Source organism: Hoplias malabaricus, chromosome 12 (assembly GCF_029633855.1).
Source record: "Hoplias malabaricus isolate fHopMal1 chromosome 12, fHopMal1.hap1, whole genome shotgun sequence".
NCBI lineage: Eukaryota > Metazoa > Chordata > Actinopteri > Characiformes > Erythrinidae > Hoplias > Hoplias malabaricus.
The window spans coordinates 24,060,657-24,084,671 of NC_089811.1; the positions used below are offsets into that span (position 1 = coordinate 24,060,657).

At 38.5% G+C, this 24,015-nt stretch overlaps 2 protein-coding genes across 2 annotated transcripts in view; one reads left to right on the forward strand and one right to left on the reverse strand.

The window, feature by feature from the left end:
- The window catches only part of si:ch211-168k14.2 (phospholipase D1), a 49,754-nt gene extending 37,975 nt beyond the window's left edge, over positions 1-11,779 (forward strand). Inside the window, exons 19-27 of the mRNA XM_066686612.1 lie at positions 3,108-3,221; positions 4,179-4,289; positions 4,856-4,941; positions 5,067-5,180; positions 6,738-6,787; positions 8,290-8,424; positions 9,367-9,520; positions 9,733-9,850; positions 11,102-11,779. Coding sequence (XP_066542709.1) covers positions 3,108-3,221; positions 4,179-4,289; positions 4,856-4,941; positions 5,067-5,180; positions 6,738-6,787; positions 8,290-8,424; positions 9,367-9,520; positions 9,733-9,850; positions 11,102-11,326 — 1,107 coding nt within the window. The 3' untranslated portion in view covers positions 11,327-11,779. The remainder of the gene's footprint in view (positions 1-3,107; positions 3,222-4,178; positions 4,290-4,855; positions 4,942-5,066; positions 5,181-6,737; positions 6,788-8,289; positions 8,425-9,366; positions 9,521-9,732; positions 9,851-11,101) is intronic.
- Position 11,780: 1 nt separating this feature from the next.
- Positions 11,781-24,015, reverse strand: part of nalcn (sodium leak channel, non-selective) — a 144,115-nt gene continuing 131,880 nt past the window's right edge. The window contains exons 34-46 of the mRNA XM_066686611.1: positions 22,919-23,025; positions 22,624-22,698; positions 21,673-21,792; positions 21,498-21,566; positions 20,590-20,738; positions 20,205-20,298; positions 18,973-19,105; positions 17,577-17,692; positions 16,725-16,882; positions 15,878-16,028; positions 15,232-15,381; positions 15,031-15,145; positions 11,781-14,676 (exon numbers count right to left, since the gene is read on the reverse strand). Coding sequence (XP_066542708.1) covers positions 14,534-14,676; positions 15,031-15,145; positions 15,232-15,381; positions 15,878-16,028; positions 16,725-16,882; positions 17,577-17,692; positions 18,973-19,105; positions 20,205-20,298; positions 20,590-20,738; positions 21,498-21,566; positions 21,673-21,792; positions 22,624-22,698; positions 22,919-23,025 — 1,580 coding nt within the window. The 3' untranslated portion in view covers positions 11,781-14,533. The remainder of the gene's footprint in view (positions 14,677-15,030; positions 15,146-15,231; positions 15,382-15,877; positions 16,029-16,724; positions 16,883-17,576; positions 17,693-18,972; positions 19,106-20,204; positions 20,299-20,589; positions 20,739-21,497; positions 21,567-21,672; positions 21,793-22,623; positions 22,699-22,918; positions 23,026-24,015) is intronic.

Here is a 24,015-nt window from a genome sequence, read left to right on the forward strand (position 1 = left end):
GCACAACCATAAAAAAATAAACAATAATAATAATACAATTATTATTAATACCATCTTTAGTAGAGTACATTTTAGTAAATTTTATTTTGCAGGAGTTCAACATTTCAAAGCTTTCAACTGGGATTCCTTATGACTACGTTTGTTAAGTGAAGAGTTATATATTTTTATGAACAATATTAGAATCCTATCAGCAGAAATTTGAATTTAAAATATTAACAGTAGATATTTAGATTTGTCTAATCGTCTCAGTAAGGAAAATATTTAGGTACTTTATCCGCATATTCTCATGTTATTACCTTTAATATTTACATCTGTACTGAAATTACTATTTATTTGAACCCGAATGGCACAATTTCAGTATCCCAAATATAAAGATGATAGTAGTAGTAGTAGTAGTAGTAATTAATGATAATAGTAATAAACATGTCTGGCCCTTATATCACACTATAATTCCATAAATAAAAAATCGTTTGGGAATTAAAGATCACAAAACATATATGAGCCACTGCCTCCCCCTTCCCCTGCCTCTTGTAGTCTCTTAAAAGTGATCTTTATTAGCTTGAGCTTAGCACCCCCTGCAGTTGTGCATTGTGTCTTGTTCTGAATGCCGTCAGCGTTCAATGGCGGGCCTGCTCTCCCGCCTCCCTTTTAAAGCAATTAGAGGCCTTTTTACTTTGATTGTTCGGTAATTGAATTGGTTTGAGGCCTGTATGATTTCCTTTGCAATATGCCAGTCATATTTCAGGCTTGGCTACAGATCAGACACTCTCCTGGTGAATAATTAAAGTGGAGGGAGCCAGGTGTGTGCACAGCGCAGGAGGGCAAACAAAAGGCGGCTGAATGCTTCTGATGAGGTGTTTAGGGGAAATGAGAATTCTCTGCTCAAAGACAGTACACACTCATTTATTTCCTTTGGTGCCAGTTGACTGGTGCTGATTAGAGAATGGCACTCGGCTACTTTCTGTATTCATCACGGCCACAAAGAAAGAATGTCAGATTGAGAACAATTTAATCAGTAATGCGAGTATTCGACAATGAGATATGGACGTATGGGAGCATTTAGGGTTTTTTAATGAATGGGTTTGTTGCATTTCTGACTGATGGTGGATTCCTTGTCAGTATTATTCACTACATACATTATTTTTTTTTATATATGAAACATGATGCATATTCACATTTGCTGTGATGAAGATAAAATACATTTTAAATATTAGAATGTACTCTTAAATATTTGACTTGACTTCAGCCAAGTTTGTGCTGCTTTTACATGTTATTAAATTATCCTGTTTTAATATAATTAATCTATGGATATATTGATTCAATTAAGTACTGACAGTTGCTAAGAACACAAAACAGAGCTTGAAGAAAGTTCAAAGAAATCATAGGTGTCACTATCAGAAACCAAAACTGACAAAAGTCTGCTTTTGTTCACAGCACCATCTACATACAATGTTATCCCAATAATGCAAACGCTAATAACAAAACCCTGAAGTAATATTTCCGATTCACTCTCCCCCTTGTAGCTTTGCACCCAACACCTACGCAGACTCCATGAACGCCAGCCCTGTCTCTAAGACACAGGCTCTGTTTTGGAGGCCATGGTGATTTAGATGCTGCGATTCTCCATCAAGGTCAGAGCAGTTTGGGTTGTTACTCGGATGTCTGCCAACATCCTGCGAGTCCAGTTAAGATCAGTCCTCCCTTCAGGACTCAATAGGTTTTAATCAACACATTATGCCAGTTGTTAATTGCCCGAGCTGCCTGCTGCTAAAATAAATTCAATACTTTTATTGTATTAGTAACCATCTGTTTAAAAACACCAGGCCCAGATTACTGTTTAGCCTGCGGTCAGTGTTGACATAGAATACAGCTTGCTAATTTGCACTGCGAGCACTTCCTTCGAGAGGGCTGCGAAACATTCAAGTGTGAAATGTAGAGGAAAGAAACCTTTGCAGAGACCCTGTCTGACTTCAGCTAATTAAATTGTAAAAAAAAAAAAAATTCACAAAAAAAACCAGGTTCTTAGTACAAGGTCAGTATTGAAAAGTTTGTTTTGAAAGAAAACTGATACAATGTACAACAATAACAATGTAAATTTGCATATACACTTCTGAAATAATCACCCATAGGAGGGAATAATAGCGGATTCAGAATTTCAGTGATTTAATAATAATAATAATACTTTGTATGTAGTTAAATTATTAGAATATACATGAATTATTTCAGGGCAACATTCTAAGGAATCATAGAGTCAGAATGGTTTACAGTGATGGTGATAAGAACCATAGATCTGAATTTTTTAATGCATCTCGAAGCAAAGGTTTGATACTATGACTTAATTTTAGGAGTTTAACAGTTTTATAGACAGTTTTGACTTAAAATATATATTTAAACTTATTTAGTGGGGAGAGGAACATACAATGAGTTGTTGGGGAATAAAGTCCCCAAAGAAATCTTCATTTATTTATTTATTTATTAAATTTTACAATGACTAATGTTACAAATTAAATATTCAGCAGAAGTGTCTGTTCATTGCTGATTTACAATAGTAAACAAAATGGCTAAATCAGTGTAAACATTCCAGTAAAGAACACTGTAAATGAACCCATCACCAAATTTAAAAACACAAAATATCATTGTTTAAAAATGACTTTGAATTGACCGTTTGAAAAATCTTTTTTTTTTTTTGATGATTAAATTCCCTTACTGAATCCTTGTAGAAGGTCAATATATGCTTTTCTTGTGGGAACAATGTGAATAAAACATGGCTTGATCTGGCCTGTGGTACACGAGAAAGCAGTCTGAGTCTAGTCTGGGGAGGACAATAGCCATTAGAAATGCAGTTAGAAAATGATTTTAGCCTTGTGGCCTTGCATTTATTGCAATCAGACGTACTGTTGAGGACAAAAAAAGAGGCCAGGGTGACTTTCATTCAGCCTCAAGCAAGTTGTGGGCCTCATGAGGCGCTCATCCAGTGGTCTAGGTCGATGGTCAGCCCAACGGGCCGTGCGGACTTGCCGGGGTAATTAGCACTCTTTAAGGGTGTGATTGGGGAATCAACAAGCAGCGTGCTGTCTGGTTTTAATCAGCTCTCCTTTATTTGCTAGCTGGTGAAGAAGCGCTCTGGGGCGACGGGTTATCCCTGCCTCATGCCCAAGTCTCTCTCCACACCCTGTGAGCCACCGAAGATGAGAGGGAAACACACACAGGCCAGCGTGCAGGTGAGGAACAACTCCTGATCAAACAGTGAAACACAATGTCTCATGTCTAAGATCACAGTGCTTTCCAATCATGTTAGCATACACTGTTTCTTTTTTATTCTGCAGCCAGTAACAGAAACACAGTTTGTCCAGAAGCATCTAGAGACTTCCTTGTTCAATCTATCCTCTTGAAGCAAGAGTGTCAGTGGATAGTGGGTAGTTTCTGTTCTTTGTGCCGTTACATCCTCTTTGGATTTGGGAAGGCTAAGATGAGAGGACTAGGCCCAGTTCACAAACAGCTCTCTGAAAAGCCTGTATATGCTACAGTAGTTATTTAGTACCTAGATGGCCAAAATTTCTCACTATATACACTACAGCTTCTCGTTAAATTGAATGTTATTTCTGTGTAAGTTCTACGCAGCAACATCTGTTACAAAATAATACTGCATTTGCGAGCAGAGCATGGATAGGTTATGTCATCCGAAAATCTTTGTTTGTCTGTGCCTCCCCATAGTAGTAAACATGTATCCATTTAATTGAATACACTTTATTTATCCCCAAGTGGCAATTCATGCTGGGCCCACAGACATTACAAAACAATAGACAACAGATAAAAAAACAAACATTTAAATCACTAGAAATAAAACCAATCCAAACAACTAATGAACCAATGCTCTGTAGTCCATACAATGTCAGGGCTCTTGATACCGACCTACATTTTTAACACAGTGGCATTGTCCTTAGGTTCATGTGTGCATCTGCACCACAGCATGCCATTTTATTGCCACCATTTACAAAGTTCATGACATTGAACACTGTGTGTTGGCAACGGGTGTATTTTGAACAGCTGAGTCCACAAATTAGAATCAGGAGGAATGTCTGGATGCTTGTGGACATTTAGCATGTATGCAGTCCCTTTAGATTTGATTCTGTGTCAACTTAGTAGTAAATATTTATTGATTTGATTTAAATCGACAGGTTCTGAGATCTGTGTGCCAGTGGTCTATAGGCACCAAAGTACATGAGGAGTCAATTCATCTGGCCTATATCTCAGCCATACAGAACAGCAAACACTTTATCTACATAGAGGTAGAACAATATATTCATGACTATTATGGTTATGTTTAAAACTTCTATCCACCAAAAATGCACTTCCTTAGTCAAAGACAACCTTTTAACAGATTACCATTATGTGAAGCCTCAGTCACATTTAAATATCAGCATTGACTGTGTCTGCACCTGGCTTTTGTTAAAGCTTGTGCACTATTCATGAGTTTGATTTTCAATTTTTAAATTCAATCCCAAAATTCATTTAGCTGCATTGTCTGTTTCTGAGTAATCTCAAAAAGACATCATTGGAACACAACAGATGATTTCATAATAAATGGACCAATAGAAATGCTCCAAAAAATAATGATGGATTAAATATTTCAACATTCAGCTACATTGGAAATTAAGTTCTTTCTTTCCTTCTAGTTTAATGTTACTATTTTGGAGATATGTTTTCTTTGGATAGTGATGATATACGTATAAATAATGTACATACGTAGAATATTTTTCCATGTAGTCTATACAGAAGTGTATACATGTCTATATATAAAACAAGAACATACACATGCCGTAGAATTATAGTCTGCACTAAACTGTTCTCACAGAACCAATTCTTCATCAGCTGTTCTGACAAGACCATCCACAATAGCATTGGAGATGCATTAACTGAGAGGATCCTTCGAGCATACAGGTGTGGAGTCTCTCTCTCTCGCACCAGCTAACTGTACATACTTCCCTACAGACACTTATCACCCAGGCCCAATGGCCGCCTCTGACAGCTGTTTAGCTTCTGACTCATGCCTTGGTGATTTGCAGAGAAAACAAGAAGTTTCGGGTTTATGTGGTGATGCCTCTGCTCCCCGGCTTTGAAGGCGACATCTCCTCGGGAGGGGGCCAAGCCATCAAAGCAATCATGTACTTTAATTACAGGTAATCACCAGCACATGCTTCATCTGTAATCACCAAATTGCCTCAATTAAAGGCTGGACACAGCGCACACTGCAAATTATACATGAGTAATGCAGATACGGTGCAGGTCCTGGCTGTCGTATGCTTCACAGAGGCCATTACCGGCCGAACTAGAGGGTTGATCACTAGCTTTGGGAGAGTGAAATAAGTGACTGGCCATAGATAAGACATCATTCAGTATTCATGCTCCACCCACCAATGCATACAAAGTGTTAAAATAAATCTCATTTAAAATGGGTAGAAAATGTAGCAAACCAAACATTTCTTCATGCATTATCTTCACTTTTGTTTAGACATGTCATCAAGGTTTTAAGGTGTATGCATTTATAGGCAGAATGTTGATCACATAAGCTTCAGCTGTTACACTATTGTTAAGCCTGTCAGAAATGGAATTGGGGTAATTTCATTTTACCATGTTAGTAATGTATATGATGGGTTTGTATTGGATCTTGGGATAAATAACAGATGGAAATGGCTGCTTTATTCACACATTGCTATCACACCTTTTTCAACACTGCAGTGACACTGGCATGATAGTGGATTGTGTATGTGTATGTTTTTCACAGCATAGAACATAAACAACCCAGTGCTACTGAAGTTGTAAGACTGCCCTCAACAACCTTGTCTTCAACTCCTTTATAACAGATAATCGACAAGAGGATGACAAAAATATAACTCACACTTAATCCTTCACACAATTAGTATAACTGCTATTATAAAGTATTTAATAGTAGTTTACACATTCAGAAAGTGTACGTAGGCTGCCCTTCTTTCCATTCTTCAGAGAAATTTTAAACAATTCCTTTGCCACAATATGACATAATATTCACCCACATGTCTGTTCACACAGAGATTATATAACCTGGTGTTAATTTACAGTAGGTAAAATGCTCATGAATCGTTCCTGAAACAGGAGCACACACTCTGGGATAAGGAGAGATACACCTGTAATAATTACCTCAGGTCCACAGGTAAAACTGTTCCAGTCTGAAGAGGACTTTAGTCAGTTATGTTATTGTGTATGAATCTAGCTACATGTAGGACATTTCCAAAGTGCACCTTCTCGCTCTAACTCAATTAAATGACCAAACAAAAAAAAAAAATACGTGAAGAATCTGTATTCAAACATTCAAGAGAGTAGAAACACTGATCTGGCGTCAGATATCTTTATAACAAATACGTTACTGCTACTTTTCTAACAACAACACAGTACCTCTGAAAAGCTAGCTTTAGAAATACACATTGCAACCACTCATTAGCTTGAATGCAGTTTGACTGCTCTCCCTCATGTTAGCAATTGGACCACAAAAGCCTCTGTTCCTCACACTCACATTTAGAGACTGCTCCACAAGTCGGTGCTATTGTGCTTCATGTTAATCACCCTCTGCCCTTCCTAGTGTCCTGTAAAGATTCACATTCTCACAAACATAGCTATGAAAGAATGCATTTGTGGTATAGGTCATATTTCAAAGGGTGAAGCTCCATGTGAAAATGACATCACTCTTGCTGTACCTTCAGGACCATGTGCAGAGGAGATCATTCCATCATTGAGAGACTCAAATGTGTGAGTAAGTAAAGCTACTTCAGCTGTTTATGCCTTTCAATGGTCTCTAGCCATTTTTAACATTGTGGACTGGCATGCAGACCTCAAGTGTTTTCACAGATCAGTGGGGAAGCAAAGCAAAGTGGAGGTGATTATCACGATGGACATGACTAGTTTGCAGATCCACCAAATAAATTTTCCCCACTGCACTTGCTATATCTATCTATAGGAGCAAGAAAGAATACATCCCTTTAACTGATAGATCTTTGGTGATCAGCTGTAAATGAGGTGGCACTGTTGATCCTCTTTGGAATGTGTGGCTGTGTTGGAAGAATCCACAAATCTTCACCTTATGACTGAATGATGCATATTTATTCAAATCACTTTTTCAGTTCTGTGGGTTCTGTTTGCAGTTGACATAAAATGCTTATATATTATTTTATTTTATTTTTTTTTTTAGTGTAAAGTTAACAACTAGGCAGCACGGTGGCGTAGCAGGTAGTGTCGCAGTCACACAGCTCCAGGGACCTGGAGGTTGTGGGTTTGAGTCCCACTTTGGGTGACTGTCTGTGAGGAGTGTGTTGTGTTCTCCCTGTGTCTGCATGGGTTTCCTCCGGGTGACTGTCTGTGAGGAGTTTGGTGTGTTCTCCCTGTGTCCGTATGGGTTTCCTCCGGGTGACTGTGAGGAGTGTGGTGTGTTCTCCCTGTGTCTGCGTGGGTTTCCTACAGGTGACTGTCTGTGAGGAGTGTGGTGTGTTCTCCCTGTGTCTGCGTGGGTTTCCTCCGGGTGACTGTCTGTGAGGAGTGAGATGTGTTCTCCCTGTGTCTGCGTGGGTTTCCTCCGGGTGACTGTCTGTAAGGAGTGTGTTGTGCTCTCCCTGTGTCTGCGTGGGTTTCCTCCGGGTGACTGTCTGTGAGGAGTGTGTTGTGTTCTCCCTGTGTCTGCATGGGTTTCCTCCAGGTCACTGTCTGTGAGGAGTTTGGTGTGTTCTCCCTGTGTCTGCGTGGGTTTCCTCCAGGTGACTGTCTGTGAGGAGTGTGGTGTGTTCTCCCCGTGTCTGCGTGGGTTTTCTCCGGGTGCTCCAGTTTCCTCCCACAGTCCAAAAACACACGTTGGTAGGTGGATTGGAGACTCAAAAGTGTCTGTAGGTGTGAGTGTGTGACTGAATTTGTGTGTGTTGCCCTGTGAAGAACTGGCACCCACTCCAGGGTGTATTCCTGCCTTGGGCACAATGATTCCAGGTAGGCTCTGGACCCACCGCAACCCTGAACTGGATAAGCAGTTATATAATGAATGAATGAATGAATGAATGAATGAATGAATGGAAAAGTTAACAACTAATAACAAAACAGCAGTAAAAGAACTGGCAAAAATAATGAAGTGTAGATAATGTGAAGGTGTAAGAAAATGCAGGAAATATATTTTTGCTGTTGCTCAATACAGTTTGCGATGGCTGCTCCAGTCTGAAATGAAGATGCCTGAAATGATTTAATGGATGGTATGTCTTGGTCTATCTGTCAATGCAGTGTCAGATTGCTGGATAAACTACATCTCCTTCTGTGGCCTGCGCACCCATGCTGATCTGGATGGCCGTCTGGTCACTGAACTTATCTATGTGCACAGCAAGCTTATGATCGTGGACGACTGCACTGTCATCATTGGTCAGTCACATTCATGTCAAGAAAAAGCAAACACACATACAGCTGAATGCAAAAGTTGGTTTTGTTGATGTTTTTTTTTTTTTCAAGTGGAAACATGCTTGCATATTTTTCTATACAGAACAAATATAAGTGGGTAATATTTATGCAAATGTAATGCAAATGTAATGTAATGTTAAAGAAATAACTTCCACAGACCACAGTTTATTTAATATATAAATGTATCACTTGATAATTTTTCTCAGTAACCTGTTTGTTCCAGCTATCAGGCAGCTCCTTATATAAACTCCAGGGCTACACGCGGGGTTAACGCTGATCTGCACTGTACTGTCAGGCTAATGCACATATACCTGCAGGGCTTGGCTCAATTTGTTTTCAAATGGTTGGCGTTGTAATACCCGGGACGGCCACTAGATGGTAGCAGAGTCATAGCCATGCCGTATTACTACTGTACCATTTTAAACACAAATTATATTTTCAGATGTTAACCACAAAATACTACTCAATTTATTTATAGGCATTATGTCCTAAAACTGCAAGGATCTGTATATTTTCCCACATTTCAATTCCACACACAGATATGCACACAAGCTACACTTTATACAGTCTTAGTTAATGCATGTAGGTGTGAACTCCCGAAGGTGAGGGCTTAGAGCATCTTCTGCATTATCTCATTGACAGTGGTAAAGTTGTAGAGGATCAGTGTGTTTACACTGAGGAAAATGGTGCTTAGGATTTACATGATTCAAATTATTTCAAATTATTTTACATAGAATAAAACGATGTTACCATTTGACCACAAGTAAATTTAAAGCACTTTTTTCAGAATTCTTTCATATAGTAATCATTCATTTGCTATTAGTTAAAGCTAAGTGGGTTCAAGAAGGATAAATACAGAGTTTAATAGGTTGAAGTGGGGTGGGGTGCTGGCTGTGCTTTGTGCAGGCTCTGCTAACATTAATGACAGAAGCATGCTGGGTAAGAGAGACAGTGAGATAGCCGTAGTGGTGGAGGACACTCAGCTCCAGGATTCTCTGATGGACGGGGAGATTTACCAGGCTGGCAGCTTTGCCCTGTCTCTGAGAATAGAGTGCTTCAGGTTTGTCCCTCTCAAACTACTGTGTGCTGCCTTGTTTTATAAGCTGTTGTATTTATTATTTTAGTTTGGTAATAATAACAACTCTCAAATTATAAATAAGTAATGGTTGTAAATTTATTGAAAATTTTACAGAAATTATTGGGTCTGTAGATTTGACCCACTCTTTTATAAATATATATGTGTGAATGTATATAACTTAAGTGTGTATTTAGGCTTGTACTTGGGATAATGGGAGACTACAGCATAGACATCAGTGACCCCATAAGTGACCGCTTCTACAAGGAAATTTGGATGGTGACGGCAGCAAGAAACGCCAGTGTTTACGACAAGGTGAATAATCCAATTGATGGAGCAGTGGAAACACTTTCAACACGGTCCAATTGCTTAAACCCTCTGGTTCCTTCTTAGAGTATGTAGCCTTTCATCACTGAGGTAAAAAATGGGATTAGATAATCAATACTGCAGAATCTATACCTGGACACTGTCCAACAGACTGCTTTGCCACAGTGCTTCAAGAGTACATAAGAAAGGACAAGCTTATGCATGTAGTTATTGTTCAATGCACTTATTAATATAGATTCAAATTGGCACACATTTGGTTTCTCTGCAAATGCATTTAAGATTTATGGTGAATTCTTTGAAGTGCAATTCTGTCAATTTTTCAGCATTGCTGCACAAGTTCATCATTTATATACAGTACTGTGCAAAAGTATTAAGTGCCTAAGATTATTATTATTTTAAATAATTTCTTCTCAACAAACATGGGACTTGTATAAAATGATATATAATTACAATACATACCAAAACTTAAATACAGAATAATACATTTTTTTTTCTTTCTATAAAGTAGTAGATGTTTTGTAAGTGAGTGTGGAGAACAATGTTGGTTACCAGATGTTCCTTGATTCTATGGATTTGTAAATTAACAGCACACTTGATTTAGCAAAATTAAGTATTTATTAACTAGTAAAACTAGTTTTTTGATGATAACCTCAAACCATACTGGACTTTTTGGGATTTGGAAAGGGTTAAACCAACACATTTACACACAGAATACTTACTGTAATATTCTTTTTTTTTTTTTATATTTAAAACAACAAATTAACAGTGCTCAGAGAAAACAGCTTTTTAAACGTATTTATTCAGGTGCCTAAAACTTTAAACAGTACTGTATCATTTCTAATAATTTATTCAGAGTGTAAACATATTAGGTTCAAATTTTTGGTGTTGGGGCTAAGCCAGTCTTCTGAAAAGACTTAGATCTACAGAAATGTATTACATGAAATGTTTAAAAATTTGATGCCTGAGACGCAATGTCTAAAACACACGCGTGCGTGTACACTTTTATTTATATATAAAACATATAAATAAAAGTGTCCCAAAAGTAAGGAGACAGAAAATGGTGATCCCAGATGTAAAGGGAAGAGTACAGCCTGTTAGGCCATGGTTTCTCCTTGCCCTACAGCTTGTTTCTAAATTTGGATCACAATCTTTTATAAGAGTGATTCCTTTCATGTCTCCTTACTTTTTCAAGTGAATAAAGCAAAAATATTAAAATCTTGTCATTCTGTTTTGGGGCAGGTGTTCCGATGCTTACCCACAGATGCAGTGTTGAACTACAAAATCCTAAGGGAGTACATGTCCCGTTCCTGTATGGCCACAGAAGACCCCATCCAGGCCTGCGCTGAGCTCAGGAAGGTACGTGGCTTCCTGGTCCAGTTCCCCTTCTACTTCCTGTCAGAGGAGAACCTTTTCCCTTCTTTCAACTCCAAAGAGGGCATCATGCCCATGGAGCTGTGGACATAGCATTCATATTGTGTTCATCTGTGCCGAACTGTGGAACTTTAGAAGAAGAATCACATAAAATATGAAGTCCTTTTTGACACTTACATGCCATAACATAAGATTGTCAAAGTGTTTATATGTTTACAATTCTATATACCTTTCAGTGTAGATACAAAAAAAAGTAGATGTTAAAACTACCTCTTTCAGAACTTTCTTAACAGACTTGAACAGTGCTTTTAGAAATATTTGCCAAGTGTCTTAATTTTTTTTAAAGAACCTCTCAAGCTTCTCAGTGTCCGCTTGGCTGTCCATGCTGTTTAATATGGGCCCTATTGAGAAATGACATAGCAAAAGTAACAAAGCCAGAGATGTATGTCTGAAAAATTGAACAATAATAATAAAAAATAATCTAAACTAACCACACAAGGACCATTTAATAAAGCTTTTTACTCTGTATTTTTTGTATAATTTACCAGTTGCACCAGCTTTTGTTTGCTGATAAAAAATACATGCAAAGAACTAACAGCACTGTAGAATATATTACTGATAGACTTTATTATTTAAGTAATTTAAAATCACAGAATACATATAAACTGCAATTTCCTTTACAAAATAGATTTGTCATATGTTTAATTTATAAATTAAATAATTTAGTGTAATACTTTTAAGACTAGGACTTAACACATTCACTTAAACACAGAAAAACAGAGGTACATTGACAGTCCTGACTGCACAAATGGTCAGTTTAACGACTGTTTGTCCACTGTATTACAACACAATTGAGTCTATGACGAGCATTTCTGTGAACTCCTGTGAGCAACCCAGGAAATTATGTCAGAAAGAAAGACACTGGCACAAAGACAAAGCAAACAAAGAGGAACTCCATATGGCTTACATACAAGAACATTTTGTGGCAGTAAAGCTCTGTTCCATTCACTGTTGCATCTGGGTCTGGAACTAGTATTCTGTTACATTACACATCTGGAGGGCACACAACAGCTGGGCTTATATTGATAAAGAAGCGTGTTAAGATCTTCTCCCAGCAGCACCATGTTCCTTGAACGCACAAAAGTGCTCACTAGTGGAGGGTATAAAATTATGTTGAATCAAGATAATGGTGTTAAGTAAAAACATGTCATAGACATACATTAAAGAAGATGTTTAGTGAATTTTATATAATTCAGGCATTTAAAAGCAATAAAGTCAGTGTTTTAAAATGTTGTATTGACGAGAAATTTCTCAATCTGTATTTCTGACAGTTAGGAATCGCAGGTTTACAAGGCACATAGCCGTTTTATTTTAATAGTAAAATTACACTTAGGAAATACTATTTCATAGGTAATATTAAATATGATAAAAGTGGTAAAGTAAAGCCTAAGGACAATTTTGCACTGGAAAACCCTGAGGAAGAAAGTGTGTGTGTGTGTGTGTTTTGTTTTTGTTTACTTTGTAGTCCAACAAATTACAAACTGTACTCCTTCTGCACTCTGTTTGCCTCACTTCACCCTGTGTGTCAAAGGTCAGGACCACCACAGAGCAAGTGTGATTTGTGAAACCTTCACAGTGCTGCTAGAGTTAAACCTTCAGTGTCACTGCTGTACTGAGAATAGTCCACCAACTTAAAAATAACCAGCCAACAGCGTACTGTGACCAAAGAATAACCAACACAAACAACTAGATGAACTTTACTGACTTTACAGCTACAAGTGGACCAACGAGGTAGGTGTGTCTAACAGAGTGGACACATTATTTAAAAACTCTAGCAGCATTGCTTTGTCTGATCCACTCGTACCAGCACAACACACACTTACACTGTTGTGCTCAGAATGATTCACCACCCCAATAATACCTGCTCTGTGTGGTGGTCCTGACCATTAAAGAACTGGGAAAAATGGGGCAAAGAATGTAGGCACAGCAGCAGGTGGACCAAAGTCTGTAACTGTAGAAAAACAAAGGGGTCCTGTAGGGTCAATGAAGCAGAGAGAAAGTAAAAAAAGGTTGATTGGTGTGTGTGTCTATATATATATATATATATATTGGGGGGGGATGAGAAAGTTACCACATTGAGCCCACACAGTGCAAGGAACATGATTGCAGCTGCAACAAAACAACTGCCTTTTAAACACTGTGCATATTATCTAACATTCTAACACAGAACCGTGCATTTGATACTGCTCTAAAAACAGCTGAAAAATGATTGAGCACTTGAGACACCAATCGCTGCAGAACTAGCTCTGCAGCACATTTCAAATGGGGAAAAAGCAATATTACTTGTACAAGATGTATCATCAAGATGGTAATCAGCTTTGGAAGTGGTCAAATTTGTCCAAAATGAAATGTTTTCCTAAATGGCTTGTCTGTGTTGCTCTATAAGGGAAGATTTCTATGTCTTGTAGATGCATTACTTCAACAAACAAGCTGGATATAAAGTTACTAAAGTACTAGAAATAATAAACATATTTTGATGAAGCTCATTTTCTTTTCCCTCTTTTTATGGCTAAATGCACTAAATGCATTTTATTTTAAACACTATGCGTCAAGGTCAAATAAATCAACTGCGATTAATCACGATAAACAGCAGAAAATTATGAAATTATTTGTGATTAATTGTTTTAAATGCTTTAAACTCCTGTAGTTTGGGCCAAAATCTTACACAAAAACTACTGTCAAACCATATTTCTTTTCTATCAACAATACATTTAATGCATTCTGCTGTAGAACTGCATGTTTCTGACTCCCTCAGTTTCTCTACAATAGATCATTTTGATTCAAAGCACTGCACTCTGAATGACTTTGTTTAAAATCGTAAGGACAGAAATAAATTCCATTCAAATTTCACAACTTAGATATGCGGTGGTTTTCACTTTAAACACATAATTACGATCCCATAATATATGAATATGAATGAGCTTTGATGGGCCAGTTTAAAACACTGATAGTAGATTGCTTTTAAAGGGCCTTGGAAGCAGTGCGTGAAACTGATCTGAATTATTTAGTGGAGACAAAAATATTCATAAAGTTTTGGCAGAGGCACAGCCAAGTGTAATCTATTTACCTCAAGAATGTGCATACTTGATCAATGCATATAATTGCTCCTCACATTCATTACGTAGGTAGGTCATTATATTAGGTATTACACTGCCCCAGAGCTGGACACAGTGAACCAGCAGAAAGGCCTCCAGCTGTGTATAAGTGTTTGGTGCATGTGTGGTTCTATGATATGAAACCTCAAATATCAATGAGGTCATCGCCACTCTCATCACTCTCCACGGTCAGCTGCCTAGTCCACCACTTTTTCACCTCTGACCCTGAGGAGGCTTCGTCACTCACTGGGTTCATCTTGCATACCATGGACTTAACACTAGTGCGCCCTGAGGAAGAAGACAGGCAAGACTCATAGTTATGGATGTCTTTCTGCTGCCAGTTAAAGCTGCACTATAAGATTTTATTTGTTAGAACAAAAATAAGTCATATATATTTGACTCATTAATATCGGTTCAATGCCTGAAAGTTTCATTCTAATGTCAGAGATGTTGGGTCAAATTTTTCAGACCATGTCAAAAATATTTAGATATTAATGGCAGGTAATGTTAGTTGTTGAAAGTAAGATTTAGTTACTTACTCAGAATCTGATTTATCTGCTAATGTACCTCTAAACTGTCCTGCAACTTGTATATCTGATCTGCTGACAGATCTCTTACTAATCACACTGCTTTGGAACCAACCTGTGGGCAGCCTCCACTGTCCCAGCTTCCTCTGTGGCCGATCGCCTGAGTCCTGCCTGAAGCCGCTGCGGTCTGACAGAGTGGGACTCAGCAGTGTCTGCAGTCCACTGTTCTGCTGGGCAAAGCAAGAGGACACTCATTAAATTGACCAATGTTGATGCAGAAAGCAGTATGTTTGGTATATGTGTGTGTGTGTAGTACCTCAGGCTGTGTAGGGTTGTCCTGGTTGTTAGCATTGGCATCGTCACTGGGGACAGTTGTCTCAATGCTGGGGGGATTCAGCAGACGTCGCAGGTCCTGCTGCTGACTCTCACGCAGACTGAGAATGATGCTGCACGATTGCTGCTGCTTCTAGAAAAGTAAGTGAGAGGTAGAACATAAAGTCATTATCAGCATGCAGCAAATTCAATATGAAAGATAAATATTGAATATAATCTAATGCAGTACCATGAGTTTACCATGTCACAGTGATACTTAAATGTAAAAACATACCCAATTCTGTCCCCTGATACCTTATTACTAATGTTTACTGGAACTACAAGGCTAGTTTTGATAAAAACACTTCAGGTTTAAGCCCTCAGTTACGTATAAATATGAATGAAATATAGATGTAATTCAGCCATACTACTAGAAGAAAAGTGTTCTAACTGGTGGTTGTAAGTTTTTTGTTATTGTATGCTGTGGGTCTCGATAGATAAATGAACCTGGACTGCAATATAAATATTCTGTACAATACCTGGCAAATACTCAGAGAAAGAAAGATACAGTGTAAGGAGCCATCTCCAAACTCTTATAAATGGGCTAAAACAACAGAGTTATATGTTGATGGTCTGGTGTGCAGACTCACAGCTCGAATGCGTTTGAGGCACTTCTTCAGCCACATACGGATGGTCTGCTTGGCTACCTCCTCTTCAATGGTGTATTCTAGCTGCTCCCGGGCCAGCAACTCCTCTAGCTGCAGACTCTTCCTGATGTCCACTGAGCGGTATGACAGCATGCTGACACACACCCACGTATGGTTCATTACACTAAGAAAGGTTTCTTACACCTAAAAACTGCACAAACCTGATTTAAATGTTTTTTTTTTTCATAAAAAACATAAAACAGAATAATGGATAAGTGAAAGGACGATGTTTAGGTGGACTTGAAATTAATCACATTTCCTTTGTTATGCTTTGCAATATTTGAGATTTTTATTTTTCCTTTCAATTTTGCAATTTCGTTATGAGAAACATGATACTCCGGAACATTCGCAGTTCTATTCACAGAGGCCTTCACTCAGATTTTACCCAGACTGTGTACTAGGGTGCTAGTGGGATAAAGTCTAAGTAATGCCCAGGGCGAATGAGTTCACATGTACAGCTCAAGGGGAATATAAGGGAAACAGAAAAGTGAATTAAACGTTTAATTTACAGCCAAAATACTCACCAAGAGTGTCAGTTATCACGTTTAAAAGGGAAGCAAACTTTTAAGACCCTTGCTAGCTCAGAACTACTAGACCTATTCCAGAAACACATCTTGAAGTATGCCTTTAAAACAATGATTACACATGCTGACCAAGAGAATGCAGTCTGTGTCTGAGGGAAAAGTGCAGGGGCATGTGCATGTGCCTGTTCGGTTTTTAAGGCTGCACTGGATATGAGAAATGTTTTATTTAAAATTAAACTTTCTATATTAATTGATTGCATGGTTACCTCAACACATCATGAAAGGTGACATCTCCTCCGCTGTGCAGCCGCTCCATCTCGTAGCACATGTGCTTGAAGAGCAGCTTGTCTTTGTCCAGGTCCACCTCTAGTCGACCTCTCAGCAGTCGTAGCAAAAACTTCACCCTTGAGGTGGGAATCACTCCCTGACAAACAGCACAGTCATCTCAACTTCAACTGCATCTCGATACACATTCACACACTAAATCGAACAAGAGTACAGAAGACACACAGATCCTAGATCAGTTTAGGGAATGGGTTAACCCTTAATACGACTGGTGTGTGCTTCCTTATCAGCAAGCACCTGCATCTGGGTTGAATTTGGACGCAGAACCCACTAAGTTATAATTAGAGAAGCTTAAGAATCTTGACTTTTCACTTCTCAAAGATCTAAATAAATAAATACTCTAAATAAGAAGCACTTGCACCCACCAGATCTCAGGAGTCATCTGTATAATGAGATCAACTAAAGACCAAATACAAATGCAAACAATTATAATACAAGACTGGTTATAGTTTAATTTGAGTTTGAACATTTGGCTTATTCATTTCCAACAAGAAAGTACTAACACCTTGTTTAACCCGCAGAACCCTCCCCACCACTCTACTGCTGCTCTTTGGATGACAGTCTACAGGCACATCTCTCGACTGCTCTCAATAATGCTGCTAATGAAGATGCCAACTCCTCCACTCTCTTTCGGTGACAGACAGTAATAACCCCCATTAGTCTGAAGGTGAGACTGTCAATGCCTACAACAGCCTCATTTGCAGCTGAGGGATCGTCTCGGAGAGTGACACACCCCTTCTCGGATCAATGGGACACCTCCGCCACCTGCCTACCTCTCGCTTGTCATCCACCATGTTCCAAATGATCTGAAAGTGACGCAGGTCATTGTAGCTTAGCAACTGATCCTCCTCCGTAGAATAGAACAAAGAGAAGTTCTCCACAATGATAGCTGGGGAAAGGCAAAGAAAGGTTTGATGGTAACAATGAGCGTTTATAAAGTTCCTCAAACTCCCTTAGAACTCCCAGCAATATTTGAAATCCTCAGCAGTCAGCATTATTACCAGCAATAACCAACATGATGTAATTTGATACTCTGTCACTTCCTGCGATATAACTGCGGTAATGTCTTTTGCGTTTCAGTGAGAGCAGAGGGCTTGTATTTGACTTCTTTGAATATTTGAGTTTTCTACACTGAACTAGCACTGAATTACAAACACCCACCTTATATCTACACTCACTGTCCATTTTATAAGCTCCATTGACCATACCGGGGCACTTTGTAGTTCTACTATTAGACTGTTGTCCACCTGTTTCCCTGCATACTTTCTTACCCCTATTTCACCCTGCTCTTCAATGGTCAGGACCCCCACAGAACCATCACAGCAGGTATGATTTGATTGATGGATCATTCTCAGCACTGCAGTGACACTGACAGGGTGTTGTGCCGGTATGAGTGGATCAGACACAGCATTGCTGCTGGAGTTTATAAAGCCCACAGTGTCATTAATGGACTGAATAGTCCACCAACACAGATATCCCTGTGTCCACTGATAAAGGACTAGAGAAAGACCAACACAAACCATTGCAGGACCAAGAGCAGGGTGAAATGGGGATAATGAAGTATGCACAGAGACAGGTGGACCAAAGTCTGTAATTAACTGTTTGAAACAGAAATACAGAGAGCTACTGCATGGACAATGTACTTTGGCACTGTTAAAATGGACAATAATCATTCAATGTAAATCCCACTTTAATGCACATTTTTTAGTTTGTGCCCATAAGCAGCTGTTATGTTCATTAAAGACGTACTGTAGATTTTCATTATGTGGTTAAAACAAATGCGGATTGTATATCACAATGTCATTCTAAAGCAACTCTTTATCATATAAATGTGTAATCTGAATAATGTAGTAAGATTTTATTGGCTAATAAGCCCCTGAGTAAAGACAAATATGTAGGAATGGCCTGTGGTAAAGCAGACTGCAGCTCATTCACGTTCAGCAGGGGACATCCTCCCTAATTTGTAATATCTTCAAATAAGAAAGATTAATTTATCGGTAAGGGAAGGAAACTTAATCACTGCAAGGACAAAAGATGCTAATAATACTCCCAAGATTTTAGGGGGTGGAAACTGGGGCATGGTATTGCATTTCATTAGCTAGTTGGTCTAATGCCAGGCAGTGGAGGAAATGAGACAGGAAATTGAATGAGGGGCAAAGTGGAGCATACCCACGAGCAGGTTGAGCATGATGTAGGCAATGATGACATAGAAGGAGCAAAAGTAGATGAGGGCACCAGCATAGTTGCCACAGTCTGTCTCCCAGTAACGGTGCTTATCAGGCGTACAGAGCGGAGCCTGAACCTGTGAGCCAAACCAGGAAATACGAACACACTCAACATATGGGGCTGAGGAGGGCATGGTTCATCTTTTTCTTTTTTTCTGTTTTTTTCTGAATTGATTATCCAAAAAATAAATGTGGTAAAGAACAATACTAGAATTGTAATTTCTCATATTGTAAAATGTACTTAGAATTTACATATCAATACAGGCTATGGCTTTATAAAGTATAATTTAAATAAATAAAATGTGAATAACTAAATAGACAAAGAGATCTGTGGATAAATATTGCAGCCCTCTATATTTGGTCCAAGAAAAGCAGAGCAGCACAACCTGAATTTTGAAATGTGGTAGGACGAAGGGGCATTTACTGTCATGGAACACTCAGTGAATGCATAAAATGAGACACGGATAGATGGTCCTCTCTAATATTTTTGTACATGGTAAAATATACATATACTTAAAGGCACCATCTATGATTCTGGGCACCTACCGCTCACTTGTTTTTTTACATTCGTAAGCTGCACATCTTTTAAGGTGGAACAGTAAGTTTGAGCGGAATAAAATATTAAATCTGTAAGTTTGTTTGAATTACCACAGAAACCCTTTGTAACTCAAATTGTTTTATTTTGCAGCTCATTCAGTCTGTGTTTACTTGTTGTTTTCCCAAATTCAGTGGCAGTTGCACGTTAAATAATCTGAAACATTAAACATAAGTCAGTGTTACCCAACTATGTTGCAAATATACAGCAACATCCTCATCTCAGTTCATACTTTTCAACGTTTGGAGTTCTCTCCATTGCCTGAAAACCTCCAGATTCCATTTCTCTACTGTGAGCCGAGAGAGAGAAGGCCTAATATACCAATTTACTGATACTAGGGCATAACTGGGCCATGAAGCAGGGGTTCCAGCACACAAACTGACTGGAGAGCAGAAAATGGTGAAGAAATATCCTCAGAATTTTATAAAATGTGTTTTGGTTTCTTTTTTTTTTTTGTATTACAATCATGAACGTTGCTTTTAACTCCACTATTCTATAAGAGACAGAGAGGAAACAGTGGCTGAAACCTCAAGGGCTTGCTCAAGGAATGGGCACAAAAAAGTATTCATAATCCAGCTTACCATACAGTCGTGCATTATCTTATTCCAGTCCTCACCAGTGACAATACGAAACAGCACAGTGATGGCCTTCCCTGCAGTGGAGAAGTTTGCATGCCTATCAGAGAGAGAGAGAGAGAGAGAGAGAGAGAGAGAGAGCGAGAGAGAGTGAGAGAGAAAGAATAAGGGAAAACTATCACTCACTCTGAACTGAAAGCTGCTTCTCAACAACCTACTACAAAGAAAACAAAACAAGCATTTTTTGGCAGCACTGTTCAACTTGTCCCTCAAGCAGCAATGAAAAACTTGCAAAGTTCCTGTCATTTCCACATCACCACGGGAGCCTGTTAGCGTGTTACACATTTCACCCGAGGCGTGCTGACATGGCCTAATCATCACCTCCACTCGCCTGTTAATGTTCTCGCCATATTTCACAGTGCCAAAGAGGACCACGCCGGCAAATGCATAGCACAGCAGCAGCAGAAACATTCCCACGATGATGAAGAAACTCTTATACATGCTCACCACCACTGTCAGCAACAGCATCTTCAGCGTAACCTACACACACACACACACACACACACACACACACACACTTTTCAGCATGGCCAGGGAGGGGTGTTCACTATAGATTTGACACCATCGTCACAGAGATTACACATCAAGATTTGGTTTCTGAAAATACATGCTTTATATGAAAGCACTACAGCTCATAAATAGACTGACATTCTGTAATTTCTGAGGAAAGTTTCTTTATAATATTTTTTTACTTAACTTTAGACAAGTTAAGTTTTTTAACAAAAAAAGGCACTGACCAAATTGCAAAGTTCATTCAGTAATTTCTCAACTTACAAGGATTCGTCTACAGCTTTTTAGTTTTGTATATTTTTCCTACAAAGAAAAAACAATCCTATTTCTCAACAACATATATTATAATCACATTGTCATTTGTTTGCATGGTTGTGCAGCAAATACATTTTTATATCATAGTGATTCTAAACTTTGTGGCGCTGGTAGTGAATGCTGAGCATGAATTAGCTCTTGAAACATGCCTAGGAGAAGAGAACATTTAAATAATTGAAAATATATACAGTAGATATACACACATTACCTTCACTATTTATACTTCATTTAAAAATCTTCAATATTAAGTGCAAAGCTTTTACATTTTTTTCCTTAATTGTTCATTTAATCCAATCATGCAGCTGGTGCTACAAATGTTTTGCTGTTTCTTTCTCCATGGAGATCATTGATCATACAGCATTCAACTACAACTTCTATCATAAATGGTGTCAGCTGACATTGATTGCTACTCACATGCTTTCCACATATAGTGAAAAATCTCAGCACTATTACACAGGTACCCATCATATAGGTATAGGCATTCTACAAAAGAAAAAAGCAGGTTTTAACATGAACAGCAACTTTTTTTAGAACTTAAGATGGTCTCAAATATATTTGAAATTCAAGGCAATTTATAATTACTCCTCACCTGTACAGCAAAGTGTAGAATGATCCATATGACCCCAAGTGATGTGACCAGCAGGTCATACCTATTCCTCCTGCTCTGCCAGTAACCAGCTGGTGACATTGCTATCAGCTTCATAGTCACCTGTTAGTAGAGGGAGTGGTTAAAATTCAAGGAATTAAAGTGGGAACCTAACCTATAAATGTAGCCTTATTTAAAATTGGCAAAAGTATTTTATACAGCTGTTAGAAGTTTGAGAAACCTTATATATTCTATGGCCCCTTAAGCTTTGTGCTTCCACTGAGCAACAATGAGCTCCTCTAAGCAAATGTCTAAAGGTATGAAAATGAACATAGTCAATGACAAGACAGAGAAAGGCTAAATGAAGACAGTTCAAGTGTTGTCAGCTTGCAGGTTCTACAGTGCAGAATTGTATCAAGAAATAGCATTTTGGAAGAACTTTGTAGGTCAAGAGGAAATCTGGAAGACCAAGAAGAACTACTCATGGTAAGGAAAGGCAAGTCCAAACTTCAATGTTTCTGGCAAGAACCTGCAGGAACACCTAGATTAGCCAGAATGCTTTTTACTAATTAAGTTTAACTAAAAATCTGGCCACAATCAGCAAACATATGTCTAGAAAAAATACTGCACAGATGGAAGGAGAAATGAATTCCACAATATACTGTCAAATTCTGGCAGCAACATTCAAACCATATGTTCGATGGCTGAAGATGAAAAGAGAATGGCTTCTACAATAGGATAATGTTCTAAAATATACCTCAAAATTATGTTGTACATACATCCATCGACTAACCACTAATGCATAACTAGGCTCTGTAAAATGAGTGAATTATAGGAGGAAGTCGTGGCCAAATTTGGTAAAATTATTAATTTGGGGTAAAGACAAATTAACACATGGATGTTTCCAGATTAATCACGTGTTATTGCATTAATGTTGACAGCACTAATTTTTACCTCTAGGACAAAGATGAAGGTGAAAACTACAGACATGGTTGCCAAGGGAATGGTCACTTTGTCCTTTACATCCCACTGTAAAACACACCAGAAAAATATAATAAATTACAGATTATTGAAGATAATTATTCATTCATTCATTCATTATCTGTAACCGCTTATCCAAATCAGGGTCGTGGTGGGTCCAGAGCCTACCTGGAATACACCCTGGAGGGGGCGCCAGTCCTTCACAGGGCGAAGATAATTATTTCTTTCTGAAATTAGTATCTGCTCAGTTCTTAAGTTGTGCTCTTACCTTAACAGAAAGCAGAACAGACTGGGCCAAAACCAGCACTGCTATGCCTCGCTTGAAGAATGGGTGCTGAGTGATGTCATACATCTTGGCACGGAAGCCTCCATTCTCTACAAAAAAAAAAAAAAAAAAAAAACAGAAGAAAATATTTTACAGATTTGTGATCCGTCTGATGATATCAAGGTGAAGTGCACACAAAAGAGACATTAAATAGTTTACACAAATCAACCGTAATGTTATGACCACCTCGTTTCTACACTCAATGTCCATTCTGTCAGCTCCATTGAGCACTTTGTAGTTCTAAAATTACAGACTGGAATCCATCTGTTGCTCTGCATACATTGTTTAAACCCTTTCATGGTTGATTGGTGTACGTCCAAAAGTTTGTAGACTAGACAAGACACTTTGTTTAATGAGCAATTTAGATGCTGTTTCCAAATTAATTATACACAGCATATACAGCCCATACTGTTGATATGATCATGAACGTGCTGTTGATATGAACATGTGGCCTGTGCAAATTTTGCATAACTTTTGCATATGAGTAGATGGCACATGAACCCGATACATTTTAAAGACAACATACATTACCTTCGACATTACAAATCACTTTTGCATTGTTGATGCTAGTTTCCACCAAAATTCACATCAGAACTAAGTCCGCTTAAGGACGGTTTTCTGAGAGATCTACATATATAGAGGACATCTTCAGACAAAAATACTTACTGCATTGCTCACTAGAGAAGAAAGGATTTGCTCAGCACCATAAGTGAGCACCAGGGACTGTTCTGAAATGTGCCATGTCATCATTTCAGCTGGGATCTCACTGCTAAAGGACACAGGCTGTGAGCAGAATTCTGGGTAATTTAGGCAGCTGGACACACTGAGCTCCAAGCAGCTCATTTGTAGGAAGTCTGAACAAAGATGTGATGTTGTTCAGGTTGCTAGGGTTGACCAAGGTTATTGATTTTTTTTCTGTTGGCCTACAAGAGCAGGATAACTGGCCTCTAGCAAAGTGTGGCCTATTCCCACTGCTGGTAGAGACTCGGCTGTGCTCTTTCCAGAGTTGAGAAGAAGAGTTTTCACTAGCTTAAATATTT